The sequence below is a fragment of the Pseudorasbora parva genome, chromosome 5 (assembly GCF_024679245.1).
Source record: "Pseudorasbora parva isolate DD20220531a chromosome 5, ASM2467924v1, whole genome shotgun sequence".
Taxonomy (NCBI): Eukaryota; Metazoa; Chordata; class Actinopteri; order Cypriniformes; family Gobionidae; genus Pseudorasbora; species Pseudorasbora parva.
Genome location: NC_090176.1, coordinates 48,982,188 through 49,007,802, shown reverse-complemented (window position 1 = coordinate 49,007,802; position 25,615 = coordinate 48,982,188). Strand labels below are relative to the sequence as shown.

At 38.5% G+C, this 25,615-nt stretch overlaps 1 protein-coding gene across 3 annotated transcripts; it reads right to left on the bottom strand.

The window, feature by feature from the left end:
• Window positions 1-802: 802 nt before the first annotated feature.
• Window positions 803-25,588, bottom strand: LOC137076197 (WD repeat, SAM and U-box domain-containing protein 1-like). 3 transcript variants are annotated; one of them, XM_067445133.1, is made up of 13 exons: window positions 25,496-25,588; window positions 25,350-25,393; window positions 22,936-23,349; window positions 20,655-20,842; window positions 19,676-19,762; window positions 17,714-17,807; window positions 15,233-15,266; window positions 14,630-14,670; window positions 11,983-12,089; window positions 9,214-9,240; window positions 6,943-7,122; window positions 2,827-2,961; window positions 803-2,650 (listed from the first exon to the last, which is right to left on the bottom strand). In XM_067445133.1, exons 3-13 carry the CDS (start codon window positions 23,331-23,333, stop codon window positions 2,499-2,501), a joined length of 1,443 nt encoding a protein of 480 aa, XP_067301234.1. In that variant the 5' UTR covers window positions 23,334-23,349; window positions 25,350-25,393; window positions 25,496-25,588; the 3' UTR covers window positions 803-2,498. The 3 variants fall into 3 exon arrangements, 2 of the variants coding, with proteins under 2 accessions (XP_067301234.1, XP_067301233.1); XM_067445132.1 differs by lacking the exons at window positions 25,350-25,393; window positions 25,496-25,588 and having other exon boundaries at window positions 22,936-23,376; XR_010905243.1 differs by lacking the exons at window positions 803-2,650; window positions 25,350-25,393; window positions 25,496-25,588 and adding an exon at window positions 5,630-5,856 and having other exon boundaries at window positions 2,829-2,961; window positions 22,936-23,376.
• Window positions 25,589-25,615: the final 27 nt, after the last annotated feature.

The following is a 25,615-nucleotide window of genomic DNA, read 5'->3' as shown; positions in this document are numbered from 1 at the left end:
CGACAAACAAACACTACGAGTTACTCTACACTGCACAAAACACCGCACTTGAATAGTCAACACCAAACATACTTACAAGGCTCTGATTCAGAAGCGTCAGATTGCCACTGTGTCACATCCGGCCTTGTAAATTACTCTCCCAGGTTCAGGAAACTGCTCTATAAAATATGCTGCATGCACACGCACACACACGTTTCGGTTGTACTGTTCTGGAACAGTGTTGTAAATAAATATTAACCACCGTTTACTAATTGCGTCCATTTTCGGAAGGCCAAATAAAGAGCTGATTTTGATTTCGAACACAGCGTCTCCACAAAATGGCGCCGACAACAACTGAAGCCACGCCTTCTTTCTTTGCGTGTGCATTTGGGCGGCATTATGCAAATATATCTACAGCATCGTAAATCGTAAAACGTTTTTTAATTTATTTTTGTTTTGTTTTCAGGGGGTTTCGGATGCTGTGGGGATTTTTTCTTCCCTCTTTTGAAAGTTTTGAAAACACTATTGTGTACTTTTTCACGAACAATATATTTAATTATCCACCACTATAAAAGTATGCTTTACCGCTACTACTATGACTTTCACTTCTGAGAAACCTGGAAATGTGAAAAGGGTCAATTCGATTGAGGCCTTATAGCTAGGTCTGAATATGTCTTCTCTTATAATTGCCTAAATTCAATTTTTTCATCATACAAAGCAATGAAGTCACTTCAGAAAAATGTGACTATACCACTCAATTCCTATGGATCAGCTTTACGATCTCTTTATGAACTTTATGAAGCTTCAAAGACGTGGTAATTGCGTTGCTGTCAATAGAGGGACAGAAAGCTCTCAGATTTTAATAAAAAAGATCTTAATATGTTCGAAGATCAACAGATAAACAAAAGTCTTATTGGTTTGTGACAACAAGAGGGTGAGAAATTAATGACAGAATTTCCATTTTTGGGTGTGCTATATTCCTTTAATAGCATGAGAAACACCGTCATATTCATGAGTGTTTGCCTTATTTGCAGTTTTAATTTTCTTCCTCATGCTAACAAAGTGTGGATTTGGTAAAAGCTTTTCCCAGAATGCTCAGCAATGTTCTGTTCATATGCAATTTTGAGTAAAAACACATTTCATTTGTGCAGTTAAATGTCTTTGTGACCCCCAGCTCTATTCAAATCCAGGTACATTAAGCTTGACATCTTCACAACCTGTTCAACTTCAGCACCTCAAATTAACCTCGGCTGAGTCACGCCATTGTTGGCCGTGACACAGAAAGCACAGCGGTGACTAGAGCTGTATAAACAAGTCAAACACAGTTATGCCTCTTCACTTGTGTGCTGCTGAGCACTGTGAAAATATGAACTAAACAAAATTAAGTTGCACAGCTGCTTGAAGTTGTAGGAGTAAGTCTGTTGACGATGTGTTGAAACTCAGATTAGGCAGTGATGGGAGAAGCTAAGCTTTTCTGTTTCAAAGCACTCAAAATGCCATACTGGTTGTCTGACTATCACCAGACCAAGCTCAATATTTTCAGACTTAACAATTTGTCTGGAGAGTCAACTCTTTATTTTCTACTGGACAAGAGGCGTGATCAACGGTCATAATTCAAATGACGCAATTGGATAGTCCATCAACCAAATCAGACTAATGATCCATCGCTTCTCTGTCCGTCATTGTGTTAAACCTGCCAATAGCGCGCCAGGTGGATAAGGCAGTTTGTGATTGGTCCCTGCAAATTTGTAACAGAAGCAGGATAAAATAATGAATGGGTTTCCAGCCTGAGCTGTAGGGCGAAATCAAATCACCGGCAGATTGGGCTGGGTTTACCCAGTCTAACACACTGGTCAAAACAGTGTAAAACTGCTTAATGCCATTGTGTTGAGAAATCGAGTCCCCCCAGGAATCAGGTCTCCTTTAGGACCCCGAGTGATCCCATTGGTTCAACTGACTTTAGGTAGTGTTTTAAGTGCCTGATTCCTGCTAAATCAATGTTTTGATTTATATAATTTAAAATGAACCTTAATGTCTTTAAAATTAGATGGTTCATATTCTAGTATATAACTAGCGCTATAGGTTATGAAATCAAGCATTTCTCATTCTTACTGTTTTTTAGTTCATTTAAGTATTAGCATAGCAAAGATCTACCCGATTAGCTTAGCTTATCTTATATTAGGTGTGTTTTGCTTCCACTATAGTTCCCAATTACATATTTTAAATGAATGACGTTTGTATGTACTTAGCATGCATTAATTTATTAAAAGTATTATAGCAGCCTTTACTGAACCACATTACTATTATTGTGTACAATTAATATTAAATAATTTATAAACAGTTGTTTTTACGCAAAAGTTTCAAAGCAGAGATTAGAAAACACCCATCACTAACTCTAGGTTTAAGTTCTGATGTTTGATGTTGTCAATGAGAATAAATTTAGAATAATCAGCATCGAAGACAAGACCTTTTCTATCTATTAAAGAAAATCGGCCACATTTACACAGAGCAAACTGCGGTCACTGGCTGGACTTCCAGTGCTGTATGGCCATCTTCAGGCTTCTGTTGGAGGTCAGTATAGTGGTTTGTAAAGGCAGGTTAGTCATCGGGCTTGAGCGGTTAGGAGTGTTGATCCAGCTCTCGATCGCCTCCCTTTCATAGGAATATCCATCTATTAAAAACACACACCAGTTAAACAGAAGTGTATGCATTGCATTGTGATTTGAAATTTCACAAACTGGATTTTGAGTGAACAGGAATGAATCAACTCCTGAAAAATTTAAGTATTAACAACTGCTTTATATTAGGTTTGTGATCAGGACAAACTAACTTCAATTCTACACCGACCTGCAGCTAAGACGGGGTCCTTCATGAGTTCTCTTGTGATTGGACAGAGGAAATGATCTGGCCCATCAGAGTCCAGCAGTGACAATCTCAGATCCTTGATCTTCCTCAAGACTCGACCCCGGAGACCCACAGACTCTGCAGGACAGAGAAATGTTTAGCACAATGTTCAGCTTCTGTAAATGATCCACTATGCAGTGCAACATGGTTTTGCTGTTTGCTTTACTTCTATGAAATTCCCAATATATTTGGCCATCACAGGTTAACAAACAAAACAAATGACACAGAACTACACCAGTCTGAGGAATTTTGCTGCTGTTGTCGTTGCCATGTATAGAAGTAGTGACATTAACAGGGGCAGACTGGGACTAGAAAAGGTTTCCTGGACTTTCTGGTACAAAGCGGATCATCACACCCAATATGCAAGACAACAAATATTTAACACTACTTACTAACATAAAATATCACTGTTTTGTGTACAGAATTCTGGAAAACTTAAGTGAAAATATGATCATGCAACGCAATAAAATAGCTTCCTCTCTTCCCTGCAAACGATACCACGAGGAATGTGAATATTTAGACTCTTGAGACATGTGGTCTTCACCTCACAGCCGGTAGGAAAGAATCGGGATAGGATTGGGCAGAAATCATGTTCATGGATGTGGTTATTAACGCTAATGTAGTGTGAAACAGAGCAGGAGCGAGTGTTATGGAGCTGAGCGATGCCGCTGAAGCGATTGTTACACACACACACGGCTCCCGAGCAGCTGGACTTTTATTATGACAGGAAAGTCACCGGCGCTACTTTTCCGGTCATGAGTATGAGGTAACACAGCTCTGTTTATTACATTAGATACATTTAAGTGTGTTTAAAATTATGTTATGACTTTACTCTGTGTTCGCTCAGCGGCTGCTGTGATGGATAAAGAGTATTACGTTTCTGCCAAAATAAAACCGCAAACTGAGGGTAACGCAAATATGACACAATAAACAGGCGACTCCCTAATAGTCCTTTCACACTGCGATTTCGGCAAATACACAGATAATGCGACCCGGCATTTGTTCCCGGGCCGCTAGATTTGGTCCATTCACACCGCCAGCAAAATACCGTAATATGTGCGCTTTCACACACAACCCGTAATGGTCCCGGGTCGAGTTGACATGTGACATCTGGATGTGACGTATAACGGCGAGCGATCTCAGCTTCAGCGCGGATAGTAAGGAGCTCCGTGGTCTCGACTTGTGTCCAGTTTGCGCACATTTCTGCTTGTTTAATTTTAGTTTCTTTTGTATATGAACACTCTCTGCGTTTAAAACACAGACGAGCTCTTCTAGCACTGCAGGGTTGTATTATTGAAAAAACAAGCTCTAGGAGTCGCACGATAACTATGTACACGTTGCAGCATTAGTTTTGGCTTTTGTTCACACAGCGCTCGTCCCGGGTCGAATCCCGCAATGTTACTAGGTCCCCGACCTGGGTTCAATTCGGTAATCAATCCCAGGACGTGGTTGCTTTCACACAGAAGGCGACCCGGCAATGTTCCGGGAATATCGCGGGTCCGACGTGCAGTGTGAAAGGGGCTTTAGATGGCCTGGCTCCTTGGTTAAAAATGGCAATTTTCTCACAATTTAATAATAGTTGGAAACATTTGGGATATTGTAAGAACTCAACTGAACAAAATATATAACACTGGCCTAGTGGTTTTTGGATATTTTACTGCAAAAATACAACATAGTGCACCTTTAAATTAAAGGCAAAAACAAAACAAAAGGTAAACAGGTAACCGTAATTTCAGCATCGGCAGCAGAGGGCGATCCTCTTAACTCTTTTCCGCCATTGACTGAATTTTCCGTCTTTCTGTGTTTCGGAAGGACACTTCGGAGGACACATTTCAAGGCAGGAAGGCATCAAGGCACGTCCGAATCTAATGTTACCATCATCTGATCGAGTTTTGAGGGCAGCATAAATGTATCCTTCACTGACTTTAATATCCCACAATCCTGTGCATTGTATTCTGTGACACTTGAGCTTTAAAAAAAAAAAGATGGCATCCAAAATTTGCATTTATGCAATATTTATGTTTGTCAACTGACACTTCTGATGTCATTTCTGCCTTAGAAGTCTGTCTGAAATCAGTTTTGTGAGGTGCCCTCTTACACAAACGCTGCCTTACAAATCATTGTCTGATAAAGCAGCGAGGCAACAAGTCAGCCGCAGCCCATATGTAATAATATGCATATGTAAAATAACGTGATCATCAACATTAAACAGCATACAAATCAAAACTATCTAATATTACTGAATAAAAAATGTCACCCCAGGACGAGCTACAGGACTAGCTTTGGGGGTGTTTATGGACTCAATCTACTCAATCTGTGTTTTGATCATCGCTCTGAATCTGATCCGGATGTAGCCTTTTCAGCAAAAAGCTGAGAAAAATCAAGCTTTTGTCAAATGTTGCTTTTTTATGAAATGCACCATTCAAGTTTTGATACAAAAGGAATGCATGAAGCTGGAATAAATCAGGTTTATTTGTTTAAAAGCAGAGGCTCCTCTTTTTTGACATATTGCATGTTCAGATATTCATACAACAAAATATTCAGGGGCCATGACATTTTTGTGATTTGAATGCAACTGCCGTCAGCATTACGACTCGTAAATATGAACTTCATGAGAGGACTTGAATGCACCGTTAAAGTAGTCCCTGTATATTAAGCTATAGTACAAAAGAAAATATTCTACTGAAAAATAACTCCCCTCATTAGCATGTTAACAATGGTCATCATCATGCCTCTAAAATCTCACCTGTCTGATACCCACAGATAGATGTGTTTTTCTCAGAGAGAGATGTGAGAATCATGGCCTGGTCTGCACTAACCCTCCCTCTCTCCGCAGGGCTGCGTGTGTGATCAATATGCAGTCAGTCTCTTGAGTGAAACCTGAAGCAGCTCGAAGATTACAGCAACAGCAGGTTATGATGACTGCAGTGCCTCTGTAAACGCAATTCATTAGCACAGAGCTCGTTGCTCCTCCTGAGGACCCCATCAGATCCAGACCAACCACCAGACAAACAAAAGACAAAAAACCAGCAGTCTGCATCACTCAATAACCAACATAATCAACTCCCTACAGCTGCCAGTCAGGATCATCCAAAGACGGTTTCCAGAGGTTTCAGGCATTCAGGTTATAGTGGTACAAAATAATTATTTTAATGATTACTAATGAATTAAATTATTAACATTTATTATTTATATATGCATATTACATTAATAACAATATATATTTCATATCAATTGTCATTTAAGATTGTATTATCTTGCTGGCTTGTTTAGAGAAAAACAGTGTTATAAATGAGGGTAAAAACACAAATTAAACGAATAAATTTGGCTCTAAAAAATGTTGGTTTGTTTGAACCCATAATTTGGGTCAAATATGGACAAACTCAACCGTTGGGTTTAAAAATTAAATAACACTTTACGATAAGGTTTCATTTGTTAACATTAGTTAATTTGAACTAACGTGACCAATAATTCTTAGTGTCATGTTAATCTCAACATTCATTAACACATAACGGTTGGGTTTATCCGTATTTCCCCCAAACGTGTTGAAACAACTTAACATTTTTTAGACCGTATTATATACAAAATACAAATTAAATTTACATAAACATTTAAATAATAAATCTAGAATGAATCTCTCTTTAAATAAGTCTAGTACAATACTATAGTGAGTAGGAAAAAAATGTATTGTTATAGAAACAACATATTTTTTACACATGCTTATGATTTTATTGTTTCCAGTATAAATGAGGTCTTTATACATTTTAGGATGGGTGTCCCTCAGATGAGAATGGTCATGAAAACCACTGGAACAGAGCATCTACTGTCTTTAATTTAAAGCCACAGTTTCCTCCTAATCTCTAACTGTTTAAGGATGTGGTTTTAGGGTGTTTTTGGTGGTTATTTACCAAAAGCCAAGTCTCTAATACTGTGGTCCGTCCTTTAGTGTAATATTTTAACTTAAATATTTAAAATGTTTGTGAAGGATATTCTTACGTTCTAGAACCTGTGATAAAGCATTAAAGAAAATGTCTGAAATGTTTGGTGTTTTTCCCTTACCAATGTTAAAAGCAGTGGTCAGTGTGTCCACGTTTAAGGTCATTAGTTCAGCCCCATCAATGTTGTGGGCCCTGAATGTGTCCACTAGAGCTTCAAATCCTTCGTCACGGAGCCACTCACACACATCCTCCTCTGACCAATCGCTGACCAGTGTTCTGGAGTAACCCAGTGGCTTCCTTCCTGTCCGAACACAAACAGGAAGCGCTTTATTATCATCCTCAATGCTGAACATCTCGCATTATAATGCAAACAATGTGTCCTTTCCGTCCCAAACCCAAACAACGCTTCTGCTCTCGGCCTGATGAATTATTCATATGTACGTGCCTGTACAGATCAAAAACATGTGGCGTGTTTATTTTGTTTACATGCTACATTCATTCATTTTAAATATACAACATTGTGAATGCAGTGAATATTAATCAAAACTATGGTAAATGGACTGCATTTATATAGCGCTTTTATCCAAAGCGCTTTACATTTTTGCCTCACATTCACCCATTCATACACCGACGGCGATGTCAGCCATGTAAGGCGCCATCCAGCTCTTCGGGAGCAGCTGGGGTTAGGTGTCTTGCTCATGGACACCTCGACACTTGGTCAGGTGGAACCGGGGATTGAACCACCAACCTTCTGGTTTGTAGACAACCTACATGAACCACTGAGCCACTAGCACTGCACATATAATTTAATTACTATAAAATTGTGGTATGATAACAGCAAAAGACTCAGAGTTATCTAAACAAATTTGCTTTTGTGTCTCCTTTAATTTCAGAGTAAAGACGACATCAAACAGTTATAAATAAGCACCATTGACATTAACTATGAGAAATCCGACTAATTTCTGTAAATCGTTTTTTTCTAACCATGATTCCGGCTGAAAAACTAATCTAAAATACTGCTGTATTTTTAAAGCCTACTCTGTGTGTGTTGATAAATGTCAAAGTCATTAAGATGTTTCCATTATTTACAAATCCTTGGTTCACTTCAAATGCTCTTACTATCAGCTAATTCTTCAGTTCTCAACTCTTTATGAATCAGTGGTGGTTGACTGTGATTTCCCTTTTTCAGCTGTAGTTAGTGTGTAATGTTGCTGTTTGAGCATAAACAACATCTGCAAAGTTACGATCCTCAAAGTTCAGAGCAAAGGGAGATTTTTATTTTTAAAGGAATCGCTTTTTAAGGACTTCAACAATTAATTTCAACAAACAAGGGACTACAACGACATCACTAGTGACATCACTAACCCTAAAATTTACATAAACACCACCCCCAGGAACACGCAACAAAGGCCATGTTGAGAAGAGGAAGAGTTGTTGTAGTCGAGCAGATTTGGCAGTCGCTCAAGCTGTCGCCCGTCTTTCACATTTATTGCAATGTGAAATTATTGTAATTAAACTAAACTATCCATGTTCTCTCTTCATCAGCAGATATTCTCTGGCTCTGTGCATCTACAACAGTTCCCACAGCAGCAGTTTATAGATCACCATGACAGAATATGCTAATCAATGGCTGAAGATCATTAACTCATAAATTCATCAACTATCCATTCAGAAACGTCATGTCTCATTCTACATGTTGTCTCTTCTTCATGAGTCACTTCATCATTGTCCAACTCCTTTTTGAAAACAAAAGGCTGAACAGTTTCTGACATTTCCAGTGTGTGTGTGTGTGTATGTGTGTGTTAACCGTTAAGTAATCAGAGCTGTTAACACAAGCTCTTGAAACTCCGCCCTCTCCTAGACAGGGGCAGGTGCAGCAGCTCATTTGCATTTAAAGGGACACAAAAACCAAGCATTTTTTTGCTCATTTTAAAAAAGTGACAATTTTAACAGGCTATAAAGAATGATCTGTGGTGTATTTTGAGCTCAAACGTCACATATACTCTCTGAGGACATTAAAAGGGGCATTATAGGACCCCTTTAAAAAGAGATGTTTTCAGTTGATTGACTCGGGAACTACGGGCTGATGTAATAAGATTCTTGATTAACGAATCATTCAGAAAAGTTTTGTGACTAATTGCTGTAGTTTAACCAAATCATTGAAAAGATTCGATTCAAAAGAATGATTCGCTCATGAGCTACCTCGGGTCGCAGACTGATGTGTATGAGAATATCCTGATTTTAGTTCCCTGAACAAACTCATTTAGTCAAATATATCTCATCCATTTGATCTTTACTCCGCTGATTTAATAAAAATGAATATAGATCTAGGCTAATGTGTTTCTGTTTTGTTCTATTTGTGAATGCTAATGGTGAGAACCTCTTACAGTACCTTGGACTGATGTTTTCAATGGTTCAGCTGGAAAATAAAGAGAAAATGAGTCACTAAATGTGAAAAGACATTCATGCCATTTTATTGTAAAGACTTTCTGTTTAATACGTGATGCCTGTACGTACACATTCAGTCACTCTGAGAGAAACTGCACTAGGGTTGGTTGATTATATCAAATATTCATGATCATTTTTCTGGCTATATGAAATTACCACAATGGGGTTGATGCACTTTTATTTGTCTCATTACAGTAGTTTCATGATTCGTAAGTATAGAGTGTTCAGACAGAGATGTTTTATTAGATCTTATTACTGCAGTAGAAATTAAAGTTGAAGCTTCAGTCTCCTCCTGAAAATCCAGAAAAACATCTGTTGGTGCATCGGTGACTACTTCGCTCAGATGTGTAATACCGCCCCGGTTACACAGACAAGGCTAACGCAAGTCCTAGACTAAAATGCACGTTTGAGCTGTTTTAACTGAAAGCATCTTGCACCAAAGTTATTTTAAAATATGTTGTTGCCATTGTTTTGTCTCAAGATGCACACCAATCGAGCATTCTGCGTTAGTTCAGGCAGGCCATGTAGTCAATCTTCGCTATCAGCTGATTGGAAAAATTCCAACTCCGTCCATATCTGATCTGATTCCTATGCACTCAATTGGCAACTCTCAAACAAAAAAGCCTCAGGCCGTGTGTCCACCAAAGCGTTTTTAGCCAGCTAAAAACGCTAGGCACCCAGCTGAAAACGCCTCGCTGTGAGCGCCTGAGAGCGTTATGGCAGGTAGCGTTTTTTCTCTCCTCAGTTGAGGCTTGCTTGTTGTTATGATACGGAAAATCCGCGGAGGTCTTTCTAATTTCACAGGTAATTTGTTCCTGTATTGATTCTATATAAAATTGCAGATACAATTTAAAGTATTTGCTCTGGCATTTGTTTTAAATCATTTTGTTCCTTTATTATTGCTTGTTGTCATCTGATGACGACACGCAGAATGTGGTGGTTGGTCTGTGTTGTGTTTGTCCCGCCCCTCCTCCACTGTGATTGGACGGCTGGGTGAAAAGTGACAGTGATGAGTGCTGCGTTTTACTCAAAGTTGAACATTCTTCAACTCTCGGCGACCAGTTAAAAACGCTGAGCGCTCAGCGCGTGAGTGTGAAATACTCGCTCAGCGCCTTGGTGCACTCCAGGCGTTCTAAAATCGCGGCGCTCTCATTGAAAACGCCAGCCATCAGCGTGAAAAAAACGCTTTGGTGGACATGCGGCCTTACTTAAGCGTAGCTTCAGTTCAGTCGGCCTGCTTGGCTGCTTCCACTGCATTCAACCCACCTCCACCCCAGCTCCTCCTTAAACTTGGGTTTAACTAAATCATTGTCATTCTGTGGTCATTGAGACATACTCTGTTCTCAATGGGGGATTTACGCTGCCCTCCCATTTAAAAAAATGGGAGGTTGTCCCAAAAGCTGCTGCTGTTCCCGGCTGTTCCCTGCCTTGGATGTGGAATTTAGAACAGAGCCATATCGCCAAATGTAAATTTAGCAAGATATGCCAATAAAAAGTTGACTAAAAGTTTTTCTATGGTGTTTTTGACTTAAATGGACCAGACTGAAGTAAAAAGAAATCTGTGGCATATTTATAAAAGTTACTTAAATGTCCTAATTGAACTAAGGCCTAATCCTGACTTAATCTAAACCCTGTCTGTGAAACCGGGCCATAAAGTCAGAATTGTGAGATATAAAGTCAGAATTATCTTTTTTTTTTAATTATTCTGTGGTGTAAACAAGCATCAATAAAAAAAAAGCGCAATTATCTTTTAAAATGTTTTATTCTGTGCCGGAAACAAGCTTACATAGATTTGTTTGTTTCATTCAAAATGTTTGCATGGCTTTTTTATAGATTAAAATGTTTTAGTAAAATATGTAGGCCTAATGGTAAATATTTCTGTATATTTTAAATGGTGCATATAAATGAAAATAATCATCTTTTATTTAGTGAAAATGTGAGTATTATATTTTTGTTGTTTTACATGGTACCCTTTATCTCTTTTTGACCACTGAAAAAGATCAAATGACTGCAGTTCTTGACTGTACTAGAGATTTTAAATAAAATAAATAAATATATAAAAAACTGGACTTTTGGGGGCAGTCGATGTGGTCATGTGAACTTGTTACTTGCAAAATAAGAGTGACCATTCTGTGTTTCAAAAAAATTATGATATTGTTTGTAATGCCATGATTAATGTTTGGGGGGGTGAACTGTTGTTTTAAGTCATAAACAATCATTATACAACAGATCGGCAGCTGTTCTGTCTGAGCTGTAAATTTGGATTCTTCATAGTGTGTGTAATCCATGTTTGGATGTGTGCCTGTCTGAGCTGGTCCCCATCTAATGGCCGGACTGTGTGCCATCTGTCAGCCTGGCAGTGACGCAGGAACCCAACATGCCCTTGGGTCACAGAAACACAATCACTGCATGCTCACGCATACACATAATGAGTTGTTACAAAATAATGACATTATCTAATTAAGCTCAACATCTTCATCACAAACATGAACCCAAATTATACAAATGGTTCATGTTTAATACAACTACTGTAACTATTGGGACTGTGAAAATCAACAGTGTAGAATACAAAACCTGCTGATAACCCTAAAGCTTGAGGTGTGTTGAACATGTGTTTAAATGCTACTCAATGGTCAGACGGGCAAACTCGACAGTGTCAGTATTCATGTGTGGTTTACATTTCAACAGAAGCAGATGGACTGCGTGTGCTTACATGCTTGAGCATCTCCATCTCCAATCCTCCAGATATTCACCGTCTTATCCATAGAGCCAGATACAAACATCATCACGCAGGGAGAGAAGGCGCACGCAGTCACATATCTACAGCAGAGACGTGTGGGAAATATAACAGAATACAGGAGTCACTCCAGAAAATGGGACCATTAAACAGCAGCATTTGGCCAAATGTGGATGGCAACAGTTTAAACCGTTTGGTGCTCCCTATGTTTGACAAAAGAGAAGAAATTTACTGAAACAATTAAAAAAAAGTCACACAACAGAGGAATTACATCAGTCCAATGCAGTGGCGGCTACTGGTCTGTCAGAGAGGGGAAGCTCATTTTCGGCCTACATCATAAAATTGTCTATTTATTTAAAAGTAAATTCTGCCCTACGTTCCTTTTCAAGAAAATGGTCTGTCAATGGACAGCAGAGCTATAAAAAAAATATTAAACTCTGTAAAACTGAAACAAGGAATGTGGTGTATAATTGTATGAAATGTATGATGAAAATCAAGCAAATTCGCCAAGCAAATATCAAAGAAATAGGTAGCAGCAGTTTTAATTTCGGCTGAACTTGAGAAAACCGCGATGGGACTGAGCGCGAATAGGCTAGCTTCAGTGATTCCTTATAGTACAGAATCGCTGTCAGTCAAAAGGAGATGCAGTCTTTCGGACAGACCCTCCAATCATCACGCAGAAGCTCGGAGTCCGGGCCAGCCCACTCCCCATTCACCCCCAGAGACGCTGAGCGTCCGTGGGCGGGACATAATCGCAGCGTTTATCCAATGACCGTCTAGTTTCTAAGCGCTGAAAAAAACCGTTTAAAGCAGCCCCATTGAAGTCAATGGACGCTGGGCTTCAATAGAGAAATGCACTGTGACGCTGCGGGAATGTATGAGAAATATATCGAGTCAGCCGACCTGCTATATGTAACTGATTCTGAACGAACTCTTCTTTGAGATGAACGTTTTCTAACGCATTTTAGTCAATAAAATGTTAATACAATAGTACATATTTTACCATTTATTTTGTGACATTATAAGGGAAGCCGAGCTTCCCTTGCAGTCTTAAAGAAATCGCCACTGGTCCAATGACATTTCATGACAAAACAATCATTAATTGTGACTATTATTAGCTATTTTCCTAGTATACTATGAGGAATATAATCATTCATTCTTTTAAAGCTGCATATATGTTTTCCGTCCGCTAGAGGTCGCCTATTCAAAACAAAGGTGTAGTTTGATGACGGCAAGTTTGAGCTCAGAATCTCGGGACGTGTTCTTCACCTCACAGCCGGTGGGAAAGAATCGGGATAGGACTCGGCAGAAATCATGTTCATGGATGTGATTATTAACGTTACTGTAGTGTGAAGCAGAGCAGGAGCAAGTGTTGAGGAGCTGAGCGAGGCCGCTGGAGCGATTGAACACAACACACACCTTGTGAGCAGCGGGACTTTTATTATGCCACAGTCGCCAGCCCATTTCTACTTAGTTGGAATATTGTAAGAGCTCAACTGAACATAATAATATCAAAATCCAGTGTTCGGCATTTTGCGTACGTGAGTTTTTGTTGTAGATGTCTAAAAAAAATAAAAAAATAAAAAATTGTGTACTGTGCTAATTAACTGAGATTTCTTACAGCTCTTACAGGTTGTTGGCCTTGTCTGTTTCGTTGCGTCAATTACTCTCCCCTTTTTTGTAAGTCGCTTTGGATAAAAGCGTCTGCTAAATGATTAAATGTAAAATGTAAATGTACATAATATATAACACTGGCCTGTTTTTTTTATTTTATATTTTACTGTAAAAATCCTACATAGCGCACCTTTAATGGATTCATTCAAAAGCATTGATTCATTCAGGAATGATACCATTAACAGTCACTGAATCATTCACGCAAACGATTCGTTCAAAAATACTGATTCATTCAGGAACAAAAACAAGCGCCATTCTATATTCACTCAACCGATTAACTCAAAAACACTCAGTGTGTCTGAATATGCCTACTTTCTGTCCTGTATTGTAGATGAAAAACAGTAAAACCAAATAGTAGCTATGTCCAAGTTCACAGTACTCATAAAAGAGTAGGCAAAAAATACCAAGATGATCGACTAGTACCGATGAGATTCTGAAGCGTGCATACGATGGGCACTTTACTACCCGATGAGGCCATGATGTGTGAAGTAATGTAACTGATGCTGGTAGGTCACATGATAATGACAACATGGCAAATGTAGTAAGTCCAGATTACATTCACACACATTCATACTATATAGATATACTTTTTAAATTTAGCAAGTTAAGATTCAAACCAAATGTGTCAACTATCTAGTATGCAATTTCAGAAGCAGCAACGGATTAATTCAGGAACTAAACAAGCTACTGTCAAAGTAAGTGATTGACTGAATCATTCATCTGATTGGTTAAAAACACTGATTTCTTAGTCAACATGTGTTGCTCGGGGACGTGAAGCAGTTCATTTTATTTTCTATTTTCAAACTATTCAGGAAATAAAAGGGATTTTTGTGCTTAATTTTTTCCATGCAGTTCTAGATATAAACTCAAAATAAGAGTTTAGATAATATAAACTCTGAATCAGACTCTGGATTGACACGAGAGTTTGAGAGCAGCAGATGAGACTCACCTGTCATGCTGCGTCAGAGTGTGTAGAAGTTCTCCATGATTCTGTTCACACACACACACACACACACACACACACACACACACACACACACACACACACACACACACACACACACACACAGTGTTTAGAGCATTAAACCTCATTCAGCAGATACAGGCACACAGATAAAGACATGCTAGACATAATAGACATAAACCTTTTCACACACATGCCATTTACAAAGACATCACTCACCAAATACAGATGATACTAGATTTAAACACAAATCATAATTGCACTGGCAAAACTTTTACATTGGAAGTTTGGAACTCCAGATCACATGGTTTAGGGAATATTTTATCAACCACTGATCATAATTCATCCATGAAACTTTGGATTCTTTCCCAAACTTCGGGTGGCTAATAATGCAAATACATCAAGACTTTGGTTAATGAATATGCATGATTGTTCATTCAGCCAGGGTTAATAAAGAACTGTGCAGGTCAGAGGTCAAGACTCTACAGTCTTTCACATTTCTCCTGATATATCTGGTGTCATTAATTTATGAACATTTGTTTCTGATGCGATTACCTCAAGACAAAAATAAAGATGTCAATCACTCACCGCCTCATACACCGCCACTGTTTTATCCACAGACCTGCAAAACAAGAGCAAAGATAAATAGAAATATATTCACAACACTTTGTGTTGTTTGTCACTAGCATCTGAGCTCAGACAGATTTGCGTCCTTTAATACAGTCCAAATCCAGCATGTTATGGATTTTTACGGTTCTTTGAAATGAATGCAGTGCTGTTTATAAGACTGAGATCAGAATCTGACACCACAGATCCCTCTGCTGGTCAAACCTTGCAATGTGTGTTTGTCTCACATACTATATTATTTATTTATTTTTAAATAGTAGTTATTGTTTACTAAAACAAACTGTTAAAAATAATTTGTCTTTTAATCTTTTAAACAAAAGATGAAATTATAATTTTTTTGATTACATTAAAATAATATATATATATATATATATATATTAGATAGATAGATAGATAGATAGATAGATAGATAGATAGATAGATAGATAGATAGATAGATAGATAGATAGATAGATAGATAGATTTAGAGAGAGAGAGAGAGAGATAGATAGATAGATAGAGAGAGAGAGAGAGAGAGAGAGAGAGAGAGAGAGAGAGAGAGAGAGAGAGAGAGAGAGAGAGAGAGAGAGAGAGAGAGAGAGAGAGAGAGAGAGAGAGAGAGAGAGAGAGAGAGAGAGAGAGAGAGTGAGTGAGTGAGTATGTGTGTGTATGCATTATATACAATGCATACATACATTGACACACACACACACACAAATATTACGTGACTGGTCATGACTAATTGATTTGAAAGCACTTAATATAAAAAATATATATATAAATTAGTGGTGTCAATCGATTAATCGCATCCAAAATAAAACTTTCATAATATATGTTTGCGTTGTGTATAATTATGTATATTGGAATAACCACACATACATGTATATATTTAAGAAATATTTACATGCATATACTATATATATATATATATGTAATTTATAGTATATATAAATATTTTATATATAAATATAACAAATATTACTTATACACAATAATTATATAGAATACACACATATATCATGTGAAGTTGTGAACACAAACTTTTATTTTGGATTCGATTAATTGTTGGACAGCACTAACATAAATAAAAGTCCATTTAAAATATTGATAAATACTACAATATTATATAAATAATACTAAAAAGTGAAGGCAGTAGGGTGAATACAGATCATATTAGACAGTGTTTGATCATTTGTCAATGGCGCTGTTTTGAAATATGATAAAATATTATGTCCCTTGACATACATACTGAGCTTTTTACACCGTTAAAGACTTGGATTCCCATCCTAAATATAGACAAAGTTTCAAAAACTAATGTTGGACGTTTGATGGAGTATTTCTGTGTTAAAAATACTCCTTCCGGTTTCTCACAAGTTTCTGAGAGTTTTTTTCGAGTATGGGTCTACTTGACGTTAATAGAGCGGAAGGTCCTTGTATGGGCTGTACGGGCTCTTCTCCCGGTAGGGTGCGCGCGCGCGTGACTAGAGGGAGAGAGAGGAAATGCACGCCCATACACTCCCGCCGCGCTCCACTTTATTCCTATGGGTGACGTCGAGCGACTTCAACGCTTCAGCACAGCATTCTGGGAAGGCAGCGCTGCATTTGAACCAATTTGAACGCAGAAATGACAGGAAGCTTCACAACATCGCGGATTTTCCACTATCACTGCTGTCACAGGACTTCACCAAATCATACCACAGAAGTGTGTTTTTGATGGAGCGGTCCCAGCGATAAAGGTTCGGTCCTGCTTTGGAAGCAGCCGGTGAGTAAAACTGCTTCAAATGTCTGTGCTGTTGGCTCGTCGCGTGAGTAAACATCAGTAAACGACACGATCGCGTGCTTCGTCATTCAAATGCGCTAAAGGTTAACGTTACTCCATTGTTGTTCTCTGTATAACGTTACACTAGTCTGACGTGCAAAACCGTTTTGCTTGCTACTGCTAAGGTTTAGTCGCATACAATAGTCCATAAACCGAATCATGTCCTCATAAACTGCACGTAAAGACACACAAAGGCCCCTAAATACAGTCCACACCACAGAGACGGACGTCCTGATGTTGCCGTTTCTCCTGTTCAGTTTATTTCTGCCTCAGATTTGATTGTGGATCATATATCTATTAGCTGAGATAGCCATGGGTTTCTCCATGCTTGAGGACGTCACCGCTTTGTGCACATTCGTCATTCTTTAGCTCCGCCCACACGATACGCCTCCAGCCGCTCATTTTTTTCCGGAAAGACTCAGTACAGCCCATATTTCTTTTTATAAATATAATAAAACTAAAGACTTTTCGGGGATATGAAGGATGCAATACTACTCTATAGGTACTCAAGATTGACATGAGATTGACTGAAACTGAGTGTTTCACCCCCCTTTTAAGAAATATTAAATACAAAATCAGCTGTATTCACCCTGTCCAGTATTTGATAGTGCCATGCAGTGATGTCATGAGTGGGAGGGGCTTACCCAGAGACGAGCAGCTGTCCGTCAAATGAGAACGCACAGCAGAGGACCGGAGCTGAATGAGCAGAGAGAGTATGCAGCAGTGACATCCCATAACCTGTGTAGAAACACACACACACACACACACACACACACACACACACACACACACACATGTTGGTCTATGTGGTTTACAGGGACTCTCCATAGGCGTAATGGTTTTTATACTGTACAAACCGTATTTTCTATCCCCTTACACTGCCCCTGTCCCTAAACCTACCCATCACAGGAAACATTCTGCATTTTTACTTTCTCAAAAAAACATCATTTAGTATGTTTTTAAGGCCATTTGAATTACGAGGACATTTGATATGTCCTCATAAACCACATTTATAGTGTAATACCAGTGTAATACCCATGTAGTTATACAAATTTGTGTCCTCATAAACAGGCTCACACACACACACACACACACACACACACACTGAAGCATTGTGGGAAAATATCCAGGTAGTGATCGGCCATTTTCAGGGATCATAGGTGCAGTCCCGATGCAAAGGATGTTCAAAAGGCTGTGCTTTAGACGAGACCAAATACTGGTCATACATAACATTATCCTGCATGCAGAAGGCTATCCCATAATGCACTGTGACAAAATGGATCCAATGTGTAAAAACCGAGCTGAAAAATGTTGATTACAAATATATATTTAGTTCATGCAAATCTAAAAAGGATTGATAAAAATACATGAAATTATTTCGATTTTTAACACATTTTAACAGTAAATAAATGTATTCTGTAAATACATATATTTTATACGCTGATTCATAACCGTTTGAATCTTTATTTGAGGATTGAAAACAAACGCAGAAGAGAAGACAATGCTGAATAAAGTCATAGTTTTTGTTATTTTATGACCAAAATGTATTTTGGCCGAATGCTTCAAGAGACTCTAATTAACCCACTGATGTCTCATATGGACTACTGTGATGATGTTTTTATTCCCTTTCTGGACAGGAAGATAGTGTGCATACACTTGCATACGCTCTCGGGCTAAATATAAAATATCTTAAACTGTGTTCTGAAGGTCTTAAGGGTGTGGCTTAAATTACATACATTTAATTTTTGGCCGAACTAACCCTTTAACTATAGCATAATGAGAACACAGATGGACGCAGCCACAGCTCAACAGCAGCATGACGCTTGCTTAAGCCAATTACTTTAGTTGAGAATTCACTTCAGATGAACTAAATCAAATCAATCCAATCTCCTAGACAGGCAATATAAAGAACTCCAAAACACAAGCGAGCTGGCGTCACTGATAACGTCAGTCAGAAGAGAAACATGCATATTCTGCCTCCACACACACACACAAGCCAATTTCCTGCGAGATGATGAGACGCAATATCCCAGCAACGCCTGTGATTGACTGCTGCTTATCTGCATGTGTGTGAAACAAAAGTGTGTGTGAACATTCCCAGCAGGCAGTGGCACAGTCAGCCGCGACGGTTGCCACGGTGACAGACAGACAAAGCCGTCATCAGAGCCTGTGCGGAGGATTATAGATTAAAGAGTCTTCATTTAACTAGTGCGGTTCACTAAAACTATTAGAAGGAAAACAATTAATGGCAATGATTTACTCAGAGCTCAAATACTGAAGCGATACATTCACACCAAACAAACTTCAATTGGGCCTGAATCCAATTTACTTCCCTGATATTTTAGGCATGATCTTTGGCAAATTCCACTCAAATGCATGTAGTTGCCTGCAGTCCGAACAGTAGAACAACACATTCAAATATTATTTTTTACTTTTTTCCACAATGAAAGGGACTATTTTCAGAGACATATATCCTGCTGACTTCCCGTTCTGATCCAGTAATATTGATCCATATTTGTTAAATGTCATTCATGCTACAGAAAATGTCTAATCGTCGATTCACTCAGTTTTAAGTTTATTTGGTGTTGAATGCAGACTGAGAGTACCTGCTGTTGCATGCTGGGAAATAATCCATATCCTCAGTTGGTTATCCTGCCCACCAGAGGCCAATCGAAACTTGATTGTCTGGCCATCTGAAAACACCGTACGCAAGCACACACACACACACAAATGCACTCACACACATGCACACACCACCACACACAGACACACAAACATGTGCACACCCACATACAAACGTACACACACGCAAATACACGCAAACGCATACATGCGCACAAACACACACAAACAAACAAATGTGCACACGCATACATACAAACACACACACACACCATTATAATGATGTTTGACTGCCCTGTAAAGATAATCCCATTATGATGTCTCTGGATATATACTGAATCTGGGTAGTTCACAAAAATCACTCCTGTAAATTAACCTCACAATAAATGTGAATATAATTACATTTAACTGTATAAATCACAATCATAAACTGATCCTAAACAGATGGACTTTTGGACTGTGTGGCTGAGACAAAAGCATTTAACATCTCATTAAACTCTTAATTCAGATTCCTTCAGTCAGACTTTTGATTATCGGCGTTTAGATTTTACATTTTGAGCTCATTGACTTTCATTCATCCGTATGCAAACACGGGAGAGTAAAAATAAATGCAAGCACAGGCCAAGATGTTTCCGTTTTTGTTCAAATTCAAGTTTATGTTAATATGATGTATATTTTGAGTTTATTAATATTTGTTAGTTTTGATGTATTTATGGAAAAACAAAAAAAGCAAAAGCTTTAGACAGAAAGACACTTACTGACAAGGGACCCAGCACAGCTCATTATTGTTTCAGTTTGTTCTTTGTTCTTCATCTAAAATAGATTGTTCCACATTATCAAAAGACAAACAGAAGGATATGCGAGACTACCCCACATCACACACACAGGTAGACCCTGTCTTTCCCCAGCAGAGGGCGTCATAATCCTAATCTACAGCAGGACAGGGTCATATTGTTGTTTTACCAATGCAGATCTGAGGGCTGAAGTGGCAGCAGTTGACTCCCAGATCATGAGCGTCTCTCTGCGTGTGTAAAGACCCCACATTCGGCGTCCAGAGGTGCAGTTCACCCAGACTGGAGCCTGTGATGAACATCTGTCCACAAGGCGAGAAACAGCAGGCCAGGACACTGCCCTCGCTGACTTTAGCACACCTGCAGGTTATACACATTAAAGAGATGCTTAGACTAAAAAATCTCTCTCAAATTTTTAATCAAACATTTCATGGACCTCTGTGTGTTTTGCATTCATGAAAGGATCATTATATAAACCTACACTCACTCAAAGGATTATTACACTGTAAAAAAAAATTGGTAGTTTAACTTAAAAAAGTAAGTAACCTGGTTGCCTTAAAATTTTGAGTTCATAGAAATTAAAAAAATTCAGTTGATACAATGAAGGAAATTGGTTTGATAAATAGAAACTCAAAATATTATTGTATCTAAACCACATAAAAAATTTGATAAATCATAAAAAAAGCACTATTTGGCATGTTTCACTGCGTCATCAGAAATAAAACACACACAATTACCCAATATGCTTCCAAAATCTTTTAATAATATTTGAATAAAGGTTGTCGATTCTCAAAAATGTTCATTGTATTAACTCAAATTTTTTATTTCAATTGAACTCAAAATTAAGGCAACCAGGCAACTTATTTTTTCAATATTTTTTTTACATTGTAGGAACACCTGTTCAATTTCTCATTATTGTAATTATCTAATCAGCCAATCACATGGCAGTTGCTTCAATGCATTTAGGGATGTGGTCCTGGTCAAGACAATCTCCTGAACTCCAAACTGAATGTCAGAATGGGAAAGAAAGGTGATTTAAGCAATTTTGCACGTGCCATGGCTGTTGGTGCCAGACGGGCTGGTCTGAGTATTTCACAGTCTGCTCAGTTACTGAGATTTTCACGCACAATCATTTCTAGGGTTTACAAAGAATGGTGTGAAAAGGGGGAAAAATCCAGTACGCAGCAGTCCTGTGGGTGAAAATGCCTTGTTGATGCTCGAGGTCAGAGGAGACTGATTCAAGCTGATAGAAGAGCAACTTTAACTGAAATAACCACTCGTTACAACCGAGGTATGCAGCAAAGCATTTGTGAAGCCACAACACGCACAACCTTGAGGCGGATGAGCTACAACAGCAGAAGACCCCACCGGGTACCACTCATCTCCTCTACAAATAGGAAAGAGAGGCTACAATTTGCACAAGCTCACTAAAATTGGACAGTTGAAGACTGGAAAAATGTTGCCTGGTCTGATGAGTCTCGATTTCTGTGGAGACATTCAGATGGTAGAGTCAGAATTTGGCATAAACAGAATGAGAACATGGATCCATCATGCCTTGTTACCACTGTGCAGGCTGGTGGCGGTGGTGTAATGGTGTGGGGGATGTTTTCCTGGCACACTTTAGGCCCCTTAGTGCCAATTGGGCATCGTTTAAATGCCACGGCCTACCTGAGCATTGTTTCTGACCCATCCTCTGATGGCTACTTCCAGGAGGATAATGCACCATGTCACAAAGCTCGAATTTTTTTTTAAATTGGTTTCTTGAACTTGACAATGAGTTAAATACTAAATACTAAAATGGCCCCTACGGTCACCAGATCTTAACCCAATAGAGCATCTTTGGGATGTGTTGGAACGGGAGCTTCGTGCATCCCACAAATCTTCATCAACTGCAAGATGCTATCCTATCAGTATGGGCCAACATTTCTAAAGAATGCTCCCCCAGTACCTTGTTGAATCAATGCCACGTAGAATTAAGGCAGTTCTCAAGGCGAAAGGGGGTCAGGAACAGTATTAGTAATGTGTCTAATAATCCTTTATGGTGACTATGTTATCATCTTGCTTTATGACATCCTATTGCATTTGTGTTCGCACTGTATTGCAATAAATGTGAAAGACGGATAACAGCTTGAGCAACCCCTAAATGTGCTCAACAACTCTTCCTCTTCTCAACATGGCCTTTGTTGTGTGTTCCCAAGGGCAGGGCTTATGTAAATTTTAGGGTTAGTGATATCCCTAACCCACAAGAAGCTTGTTGTAGTTCCTACCAGCTGTTTGTTGTAGTCCTTAAAAAGTGATTTATGTTAAAGAAAATATCTTCCTTTGCTCTGCACTTTGAGCGCTGTAACTTTGCTGATGTTTTTATGCTCAAACAGCAACATTACACACTAAGTACAGTTAAAAAAAAGTAAAATCACAATCAACCACCCCTTTAATGTTAATTAATTATTGACCTTTGCAAAGTCTTCAACGTCACATCCCAGATCGCCACAGTCCCGTCAGACGCGCCGGACAGCAGACAGCGCGAGTCAGGAGAGAATGCGCAAACTCGAACCGGAGCGCGCGCGGGATGCTCAAGCGCGGCCACCACTGTGCCTGTGGATGTGCTCCATATTATAGTGCGTGCGTCCGTGGAGCACGATGCCAGAAATCGCCCGCAGCCGCTAAAGCAGCAGCAATGAACGCCGTAAGCGTGCGCGCGCAGAGGAGAGAAGTGCAGCTCGCTGAAATCCTCACAAGAATACACGCGGACGGTTTTGTCTCCTGAGCACGAGGCCAGAAAGCGGTCAGAGAGCGCGCAGCAGTTCACGTCATCACGATGGTCCTGTAGAGTGCAGAGCAGCGATGCCATGGTGATCAACACACATCTGTGACAACAACACATAAAAACATAATGTGATATTAGTACAAATGCTGGAAGATACTAGTTAATGTGTTGATGTTCAACAGTGTTAAAGGGTTAGTTCACTCAAATAAAGATTCAAACAGTTATGAATCAGTATATTGATTCATGATTCGGATCGCCAATGTCACGTGATTTCAGCAGTTTGACACGCGATCCAAATCATGTATCAATACGCTGATTCATAACGGTTGGTATCTTTTTTGAGGATTGAAAACAAACGCGGAAGAGAAGACAATGCTAAATAAAGTCGTAGTTTTTGTTATTTTTGGACCAAAATGTATTTTCGATGCGTCAAGAGATTGTAATTAACCCACTGATGTCTCAAATGGACTACTTTGATGATGTTTTTATTCCCTTTCTCGACATGGACAGTAATGTGCATACATTTGCATACACTCTCGGACTAAATATAAAATATCTTAAACTGTGTGTGAAGATGAACGGAGGTCTTATGGGTGTGGCGCGACATTAGGGTGAGGAGTTAATGACATAATTAACATTTTTGGGTTAACTAACCCTTTAATTTATTATTAAGCAGTTCTATCTGTAAGTTTCTTGTTCCTTTAAGGGCGGGGTTTCAGCAAGGTCAGGGGGCTAAAGAGAGAGCTCAGTGGGAGAAAATTTTGGTTATTATTTTGGTTACGGCCAAAACAGTAACCCTGCAGTTCTTTAATAAAGCATCCAATGAGATAGAACCAGCCTGGTAATTATTAGAAGAGAAACGCTACAATTTACAATCATATACAGGGCGTTTTTAATATGTCTTGATGTATTGTTTTGTATATAACAATATTGAATAGACAAATATAATGCATATTTAAAAATGCATACAATTAAAGGGCACCTATTCTGCAAAATTCACTTTTATATGGTGTAGGAACATAAATGTGTGTTGGCAGTGTGTGTACACAACCACCCTATAATGGTAAAATCCCCATAAATCATAAGCAGTGTCTCAGAACAAGCCGTTTGCAGAGTCTTGGACATGTGACGTCACTTTTCACAGGCTCCGCCCACAAGTGTTGATGGACACTGACCTATTAGCATAGACCCGCCCTCAGAGAGCTGTACACAGTCCGTCATGTTTATCTCTCTACTAGACAGAGCATTTAACAGCATAATTCAGGTCAGATATGTGTTCTAAATAAAGCTACTAAAGTTATTCAATCAAGAGCAGTGAGTGAGTTTCTATGTGTCTTTTGTTGTTTGATTCATAATAACATCAGATATAGCAGTAAGTACTGTATATTACACTACTTTCACTTTAGTTAGTTACACAGATTTAATATACACACATGATTGATTTCTGTACTTGCTGCATAAGTGCACAGACATAACCAACTGTTTTCATGTGAACTTTGTGTGTTTCTGACGCATAACCTTGTATGCATTTGTAAGTTTTATCAAAACAACACATGAAAGAGAACTCGTCTCGTTTCATAGCCTACTCTATGAATACGTACATAGCCTACGTACGCACTGACATCCAGATCTCTGTAACTATGAGCTATATATAAAAATGTATAAATATATATACACACACACACACACACACACACAAAAACATTTAAAATAATTTAAATCCTATTAATTTGAGAGCATTTTCCCCCATAATAATGTATTAATATACTGCATAAAAGGTTAAACAAAAAATAATAAAGTATAATAATAAAAATAAATGAATAAATACTTTTTCCTAAGGCCACAAGAACATATTTCTCAGTATCACTTTCTATCATGGAAATCTTTCATTTTAACAAATTATCCTTGTCCAGCATAAACATTTGTAAGTATTATCAATAGATTTGATTCATTTGTCATGTGAATGTTGTTGTCAAACTACAGAGTTATGACCTTTTATGATCCGGTTTGAAGTCCCTAAATTCTAAAATCCTAAAATTACAACACATGTATATTTATTTCCAATAGTTACAGTTCAAAAGGATCTGCAGAACAACTCACCTGATGGCAGAAGATTGATTTACCTGAAGGTGCTGATAAAGACCCTGAAAAACACATTTGGGTAAATTCATTTCTGTAAATACTGCAATTTAACTCAATAAGCCATGTACAATATAGATTATACACAAGTTAATAAGCAAACATACACGTAGAGAATTATTAAAATGCCTGTCTCTGAATGCTCCTCTCTCAACACTTCCTGTATGACTGCAGAAAAGTCACATGACACACGAGTCTGTTGCCCGTGATAATTCTCTGTAGTTTCC